At 47.5% G+C, this 8,926-nt stretch overlaps 1 protein-coding gene across 1 annotated transcript in view; it reads left to right on the top strand.

Moving 5' to 3' along the window:
* The first annotated feature begins 330 nt into the window (after positions 1 to 330).
* The window catches only part of Slc13a4 (solute carrier family 13 member 4), a 37,628-nt gene continuing 29,032 nt past the window's right edge, over positions 331 to 8,926 (top strand). The window contains exons 1-2 of the mRNA XM_050148056.1: positions 331 to 829; positions 5,674 to 5,802. Coding sequence (XP_050004013.1) covers positions 731 to 829; positions 5,674 to 5,802 — 228 coding nt within the window. The 5' untranslated portion in view covers positions 331 to 730. The remainder of the gene's footprint in view (positions 830 to 5,673; positions 5,803 to 8,926) is intronic.

Genomic DNA, 8,926 nt, shown 5'->3' with positions numbered 1-8,926 from the left:
AAAGTTAAAGGTGGGCCTCCAGCAGGTCTTAGGACTCTAACAAAAAGGAATGTCTTGGAGATTCTTCATGCCTGCTTTGGAAAGCCAGACTCCAGGAAAGCTCTAAGTAGGAGCCAATTTGAAGGAAAGACATCCGAGTAGAGTTAAGGTGTCAGGTCCTGGGAGACAGCGCTCCCCTCTCCCTTCCCCAATCTAGGTCTACACGTGCCTCAGACTCAAACCGGTGCTTGCTTTAAGGGAAGGGGCTACCAGATTTTTTTACCAACAGTCAGCCAGGTCGGAGGGAAAACAGCAACTGCCCCCAAAGAGGTCACCAGCAAGAAGAAAAGCAACTGTTTTTATTTTTTGAAGCCTTCAATGGTTCTTCACAGCTGATCAGCAGCCGCAAGCACATTGCTTGTGAGGGCTTTTGCTGACACCTAGAATGGAGCCACCCTCTCGTTAACCACAGAGGGAGAACCCACCGCCCCCGGCACAGAATCCTTTTCCAGCTCCTTTTCGATGGCCATAACACTATGCTGCTCAATCCTACCTAAGGGAGCCCAGCTTTATGTGGAAACAGGGTACAGCCACCCTGATTTTCTGCTCCCACGACCAAAGAGGACTGACCCTTGGAAGCCAGGGAAGGTGTGAGACGTCTTCTCGGATTGGGAGCGGTGCGTAGAGTGGAGCAGAGGAGAAACCCAGCCGTCGAGGTCTCCGTCGAGGACTCAGTCCAGACAGGTCCACCATGGGCTTGCTGCAGGGCCTTCTCCAAGCAAGAAAGCTGCTATTGGTCATCTGTGTGCCGCTGCTGCTGCTGCCTCTGCCCACCATCTACCCCACCAGTGTAAGTAGCAGCCTGCCTACCCCTGCCAGGGCATCAGAGGGAGTCGGGGAGCAGAGGAGGGAGGTCTGGAGTGTTTGTGGGGCACCCCCAAAATGACTTCATTATGATTGAAATCGTCTTCATTTGGATGAACTTGTAGTACTTCTCCACCAAAGTACTTTCTTCCTTAAAACTACCGTTTCCATCCCCCTGTCTCAAGAAAGGCCCCCCAATTCTGGCCTCCACAGAGTGGGAGACCATAGCTGAAATGACTGTCGTGTTGCAAAAAAAGTGCAGGAGCTGTGGTTGAACCCCCAGAAAGGAAGGCCAGGGAGCCCCTATTTCTCGACCTGTGGCGACACCAATTAGAGACACAGAAAGTCCTTCACTATCTATCCAGAAGGGGTGGGGCTGGGAGGGAGCCTGTCTAGAGATCATGGTGGTCTCCGACCACCAGATATGAAAATGGCCATCCTGAACCTGCTATGCAAACTTTTGGGAAGGGGGTATTGACATTGGGAGCACAGGGTTAGTCTGTTAACCCTGGTCCTCGGACTATCTGGAAGCTTCTGTGTTTTCCTTTTTGTCAAAAAAAAAAAAAAACTAAAACAACAAGAAAACAGAAATGCAAGCCCCAAAACTCCAGCCCATGGCCTAATTTTAAAGCCTGAATTTGGAAGCAAAGGCGCTGAAACTGTTCAATCAGTCTCTTGGACCTTCGCGGTCTCCTTTCCCTTGTTCCCCTCTCTCTCCTCACATGTCTGGTGTGCAGCGGTGGGGGGGGGGGGTAGCCCACCTCCAAGCTGGCACTGTCCTTGAGACTTTAGAAAAGAATAAGCCAAGGCAGGTTAACTAAAGGAATCTCTCCCACACTGTTCTCTGGGGAACTGGGTAACCAAGCTGAAATTTAAAAAGTTGAACAGAAGGGATTATCATGGTCTTGTTAAACACAAGCTGACTTAAATCTTCAGCAAAATAATACTTCAGCCTGCCAAGGAGGCACCAACTAACTCCGGTCTGGGATTAGCAGACAGTGATTGCCAATGACATTCTTTTTTTTCTGGGCTGTGTAACCGTTAATTTTCTGCTTTGTCTAATTGATTGTTTTGAGTTTTCTTTTCATGGTATTTTTCTCCCAATGTGAGGTTAGTTTAAGGAAATGCCCTCTTCTACTGAGCAGTATTAGGAAGCCCTGCCTGCCCACCTCCTCACTCCCCTACCCTCCTGTCAGCCTTCATCCTTGGGGACCTTAACCATTGCCCACAGGAGGCACGAACTAGGGGCACCATACCAGTTATATCTCCCAGCTACCCTCCACCCCTTGCATGCAACTCTGAGACTCCAATATTAAAATCCTTAGACTTCCTAGACGGAATCTCTTGTTCTAGACTGCCCTTGAGAGAGGCGGCCGAGCATCTGGGCAGGAGCCCTTAGCTTGCAGTCTGCTGGTTCTCCCAAGTGATGAGCCACAGCCACATTTTAGGGGGTGTCAAAATGATTTTTCCTCTCTCCTTACCCAATTCTTTAAAGTCTGGACTCTATGATGTTACCGAAGAGGGTAGGGCTGGGGATGTGGCTGTGTGGTACAGCAGTTGCTTAGCATGCAAAAGGGCCTAGACTTGCTCTCCAGCAGAGAACCACCAAAAGGGACATTCGTCTGAACACTTCGGTGTCTCTAGTGGAAGCTGCATCCCAGTCTCTCAAAAGAGATTTCTCAAAGTGCCCCTCAGTCACTGGCGACAGCAGAGGAACAGATTTCCAGTCCCTTCTAGTAGGGCTTGTGTGAGATATAACTAAGGGGTGCTGAAGGATGAACTTCCTGGAGAGGGAACCCAAGTTAAGGTAGGAACCTGTCTTCATAGGGAAAAGACGCTTTGAAGACTTCCCCATTTATTGTCTGTTTGGTTGTTCTGTTTCTTTGTTTGGGTTCTGGTTCTGTTCTGTTCCAGACATTGTCTTGCCATGTAACCCAGGCTAGCCTCAGCTTCCATTCTGATTTTAGGCGGGGAACAAAAAGAAACAAGCACTACCCATTAAAGGCATTCCTGATCTGAATGTTCATGTGGGGCCTGGGGGTTCCAGAGCAACACACACACACACACACACACATAAACCCAATAAGATAAGAGAGACCTATGTCCCACCCAGAGTCTGGTCAGATGTGGGGAACTCTGCGGAGTCCCAAGGGTATCTAACTCCACAGTCACCTAAAGGTGGAGAGGGCAGGGAAATGGCAGAAGGAAGCTGGTGTGGATTCCGGGGGCAAACTAAGGAGAAACAGACACAATGTCCTCTAGAGGTGTCTTCCATCTTTCTACTCTAAAGGAAGCTAGACGAAAATGACCGTGGGTTACTCTGTTCTCAACTCCGCAGAGGACAAGATATCTATCAACGTCTCATTGTGCTCTTTACAGCAGAAAAGTTATCTTAACCTACCTAACTCTTCCCTGTTCCAATCCAATGGTGCATAGCAGAAAGAAAATCAGTCGGTTCCTCTCTCTCTCTCTCTCTCTCTCTCTCTCTCTCTCTCTCTCTCTCTCTCTCTCCTTTTCTCACTTAAATCGGGGCCCTGTAAAGGTTGCCCCAGTGAGGGACAGACAACATTCTGCCCCATTATCCTAACCTGGACTTAAAACCCTTCCTCTTGTCTCTCTGCCACAAAGAGGAAACGTGGGCTGGAGCATCATGTCTACAACGAGGAGGCCGTTTCTCTAAACTGCATCCTTTCCAAAAGGTAGCACTTCTAGCATGTTATCAGCAATTCTGAAAGCTGTACCTCTTATCTCATCCTTCGTCCTTAGAGGAAAATTCTGTGGGTGCTACAGTCAACAGTGGGCTCACTTCCCCTTCCTAACCCCAGCCTGCCATAATCCATGGCTATCCGGAGGGAGCAAGGTCCCTTCCACCAAAGCCAGCTACCGCTGATCCCGGAACGGAGCAAGATTTGTCAGGTTCCTTCGGAACGGAGCAAGATTTGTCAGGTTCCTTTGGAACGGAGCAAGATTTGTCAGGTTCCTTGTTGGGCAAGCAGACTGGGCTGGGTCATACCTGCATCCTATGCAAACATTAAGGGAGTCATAGCTGGCTTGGGTCTCTGTATAATTGTCCTCTGTGGGCACTTTGGAATGTTGCAGTTATTAAGATCTTGGAAAGTGACATCACAAGAGTGAGCCTCCTAACCTTCCTCAGGACCACTCCTTGGCACCAATCATACAATCAGCCCTGCTGGTAGCCAAGGCTAGGAACAGTGGTGTTTTTATCAAGTTGTGTTATCTACCCTCTGTATGCTTTGGTTGCACAGTGTGGTTTTTGGTGAGTTGAGGAAAATACTGGTAAATTTCCAGATTTCCCACCCTGCCATCTCCTACAGATGGTTAGTCTTCTATCCCCTCTATAGAAGGATATTTCTTTGGCACCAGGCCATGGGCATGGCCTCCAGGGACAATGGGAACCTTTTGGGATTGTCATAACAAAGGAGGTTCTACTGATGGCTGAGCGGGAAGAGGCAAATGATGGTACCTTGGCTCAGTGCACCCATGGGAAAGCCCAAGAGCAAAGAATGAGCCCACCTCAAGTGTCATTAGAGCCAAGGCTGGGAAACGATGTGTCCGTTCTCCTTCCTCCAAAATGAGCCTCGGTCTAGGGATTGCTGCCTATCTGTACCCACCCACAGTCAACACCAGACCCCTCCCAGAGAAAAGATCCCCCACTCACTGCTAGTACATGGTACAAACTCAGGCTGAGAACTGAAGGAAAAAATAGCCAATAGTTCTTGCCTAGCAATTCGTTGAATTAATTACATCTAAGTCAGATGTCGTGGCAGGCCTCTAGTCATGGAAGCTGACTCAGGAGGACCACTTGAACCCATGAGTCTGAAACCAGCCTGCTAGCATAGCTAGACCCTTTCCCTCAAAAAAACAAAAACAAAAAAAAAACAAACAAACAAATAAAACCTACCTAATCAAATTGCTTGAAAAAATATTTTTAAAACAAGGGGATTTAACTTTACTTACTTTTAAGATAGTAAAGAGAATTTATATTTCAAGAGAATTTTTTGAAGGGAGGGGGAGTGGGGAGGTTCAAGACAGGGTTTCTCTGTAGCTTTAGAGACTGTCCTGGAACTAGCTCTTGTAGACCAGGCTGGCCTCGAACTCACAGAGATCTGCTTGCCTCTGCCTCCCCAGTACTGGGATTAAAAGTGTGCGCCACAACCACCCAGCTTCAAGGGAAATGTTTAATAATGTAATATCAGTATGTAAATACAATGAAGCTGGAGTCAGGGGTGGACTCAAGGCCTTGCTGGTCTCTCTAGGAGAGTCCTGAGGTAGAAGTTCTACCCAGAGGCGATGAGAACACAGTACGGAAGCCACCTTGTGGGTTATTTTTAAATTTCATTTCTTACCAAACCACTTCCTTTCAGTGGGTACATATCAGATGCCCCCAAAAATCTTCATACAAGGTAGACCTGGATTGACGTTTAGGTTGGCTGACCCTAGACCCCAGATGTGAACCAATCAGACACACACTGATCTATCTTCCACTACCCCCAAGAGCCTCCAGCAGCTAAACAACTTGATCCAATATGCACAAATTAAAGCTTTGAACTCCACCTCTATGGTTTGTGAAGTTGGCCCCAAATGCTGCACTCAGAATCAATCATCACTCTCTGTGGCTTTAAGAATCATCAGAGCTGGGACTATATCAAAGTCCAGGCCGCACATGGCTATAAGAGCCAACCACACGCACAGCACGGTCCTTCCGGTAGGATCTAAGTTGTGTATTGTCTTGGCCCTGGGTCTCATCGGGAGTCTCCATGGCAACAGTGACTGTCCCAGTGACTAAGTACCTCTTTCCTCCCCTTCCAGGAGGCCGCGTGTGCTTACGTGTTGCTTGTGACTGCCGTGTACTGGGTGTCCGAGGCGGTGCCTCTTGGAGCAGCAGCCCTCGTGCCTGCCTTCCTCTACCCGTTCTTCGGAGTTCTCCGATCCAGTGAGGTTAGACCACTTATGACCCAACCCTGTGCTCAGGTCTGCGGGACCAGTGAAGGAGGCCTTCAGATGACAGGAGATAGGCGCTGATGGGAGAGGCCGTCCTTACGCACAGGAAGAGCTCCCGGGCGCCGGGCTTTGCATCTCCTGATCCAGACACTGAATTCTTCCCCTTCTTCCTTCCATCTTCATTCACCCCCTTCAAAGCGCTCAAAACTTGTTGCTTTGAAGCCTTCCCTGACCAAACACAGCCCATTGTTCCTTACATGTGAAGTTTTTGGTTTTGGTGTTTTTATTTGTTTTTAAGACAGGGTCTCATTCTCTAGCCCCGATTGGCTTGGAGCTAATTACATAGACCCGTCTGACCTGGAATTCATAGAGCTCCACCTGCTCCTGGCTCCCAAGAGCTGGAGTTAAAGGCATGTGCCATCATGGCTTTTAGGGACTCTACGGTTTGTGCCTATAGGAGACAGGGACTGATCTTTATCGGTGTCTTGTGTGCCCTTCAGACTGCAGCCACACAGACAGGAAGCAGGGCCCCCGTCTGCTGGGCTCACAGAAAAGAGGGACTCAGTTGACAGGGACACAGATTTACTATGTGTCCCTGTGGCCTGACTTCCTTCTCCCTTTCTAAGACAAAAGCACCCATTTCTGGTCCACCCTCCCCAACTCCAGATCACTGCACGATCTCTTTGCCTGCAGTGGCCCCTCTGTTCATTTTACAGTGTTCAGCAAAGCTCCCACCGCAAAACCTCTGCTGGTAACAACCTGGTATGTGACCAAATTTCAGGGCAAAGCATACCTTTTTTTTTTAAAAGATTTATTTATTTATTATGTATACAGTGTTCTGCCTGCATGTATGCCAGCAGGCCAAAAGAGGCACCAGATCTCATTACAGATGGTTGTGAGCCATCATGTGGTTGCTGGGAATTGAACTCAGGACCTCTGGAAGAGCAGCCAGTGCTCTTAAACTCTGAGCTATCCCTCAGCCCCCTGCTTTTAAAAAAAAAATGAAAACAGCCTGCAGGATGGGAGCCAGGTAAATAGTGTGCCTCCTTCGTTATCTGGCTCCATGAGGGCAGTGGTTCTCAAGCTATGGGTCGTGACCCCCTTGGGGTTGAATGGCCCTTTCACAAGAATTACATGTCAGATATCCTGCATGTCAGATATTTCCATTATGATTCATAACAGTAGCAAAATTACAGTTCTGAAGTAGCAATGAAAATAATTTTATGGTGGGGGGTCACCACAACATGAGGAACTGTATTAAAGGGTCGCAGCATTAGGAAGGTTGAGAAGCGCCGGTCAAGGTCACCTAATGAGAAAACTGAAAAGCAGAGTGGGGCAAGTCAGGTGCACTGGAGGACAGCAGGGAACAGGTGATTGTGTCTGCCTAGGAATCAGGCACTATGTTAGAAGTCGCCTTCATTCTTCAACAGAGAGCTCTCAAGAGTTCTAGAAAAGGGTGTGGATGGCTCCAATCTACACAGCAGGAAAGAGGCTTCGAGAGTAAAACTGACCCCGCTCATACAGGAGAAAGCAGTAGACTGTACCTATTAGATTTCAGAGCCTGGAATCGTGTTCTCTCTACCATGCAAAGACAATTCCTAAAATAGATGGGCCTCCATAGTGTTGCCAATTGCTGGGAACTACAGGTATCCCTGTCTCTGTGCTAGGAGGAAGAAGGAAGCTGGCCTGTGGGCTGCCTTAGCCTTGAACAACTGAACATTCTTGAAGTTCCCTTGATGGTTGTATTTGGTCATCAATGGACAGTGTCTCTTTCTATGGGATGAATTTGACCTTGATGATTGTATATGGTCACCAGTGAACAGCTTCTCTTTCTATGGGATGTTCTTGACTAACCAATTTTTGTTAGTTTGTTTTCGATTTCTTTTTCTTTTTCTGTGAGTAATCATAGCCTGAGGATAGAATTCCCAAACTGTGAGAAAGTTTTGTCCCATGTGTATAACATGGATACAAGAAAAAGTCACAATCAAAAACCAGTCAGTGAGGCAGTTGCTCCACCTCCTCCCTCTCCCTCCCCCTGTTGCCCTTCTTTTGAGGGTGAAAAGAGAGGTGTGATGGGTTTCTTGTGTGTGCCTAAAAGAACAATCAACCTCAAAGACAACTTTTCTTAGGAAAAGAGTACAAACTTGTTCTGCATATTTCTCCTTAATATTGAGGACCCAGAACTTCACTGGGAAGTTGGAGGGTGCTGGAGGGGAACCAGGTATCCTCCAGGTGAACACAACAACCCAGTATACTATGGAGGTGTTGCTAGGTGACAGCTATCCAAGTCCTGCTCCTCTTCTATGTAGCCAGGAAGGCCAACTTAATAGGGAGACTCTTTGGAAGCAACAGTTTGGGGAGGGATCTTTTAACTTGAAAGGAATGGCCTTCATATGTGATCAGGTATTGATATTTCTAGGAAGGTGGGATTAAGAAGATGTATTTTATCATTTGAGTCAAAAATCTTACTCCATCTGTCTTCAGTTGTTTTTGACAGGTGGCCATATTTAACAATTGTGCATCAATGAGCAGCTTGTCCAAGTACAGTCTGTCCAGTTGACCTTAGTTCAGATTAAAGGAAAATGCCACCAAGATAAAAGACATGGGTTCTAGCTCCCTGTGTGCCAGGAGAAGCAGTCATTGCACCCCCTCTAGCTGTACCCTTATACCAGCATCATGGCTCACTCACCATCAGGGGAAAGCTAGGCTGCTCTCCTCCAGAGCCTCCAAGTCATCCACATGTACCGTTCCTAACCCAACTCCTGCTTGAGCATCCGCTTGCTGAGACTTGGGCAGTCGCCCCCTTTCAGAAGATTCTTTGAAATTTCTTCACTTTTAAAATCCTATTACTCAGGGCCGGGCGGTGATGGTGCACACCTTTAATCCCAGCACTTGAGAGGCAGAGGCAGGTGGTTCTCTATGAGTTCTAGGTCAGCCTGGTCTACATAGTGAGTTCCAGGACAGACTCCAAAGCTACACAGAGAAACCCTGTATATATATATACATGTATGTATGTATGTATACATATATATGTATATATATATACATAAGTATATATAATCCTATTACTCAATTACACTCTGACAAATGTTTCTGAAGACCTCACCTAAGAGTACTTCCC

This window comes from Alexandromys fortis, unplaced genomic scaffold, assembly GCF_014885135.2.
Source record: "Alexandromys fortis isolate MF-2015 unplaced genomic scaffold, M_Fortis_MF-2015_v1.1 scaffold_57, whole genome shotgun sequence".
In the NCBI taxonomy this organism is placed as follows: Eukaryota; Metazoa; Chordata; class Mammalia; order Rodentia; family Cricetidae; genus Alexandromys; species Alexandromys fortis.
The sequence above is the reverse complement of the archived record's forward strand: the minus strand, read 5'-3'. Positions and strand labels throughout refer to the sequence as shown.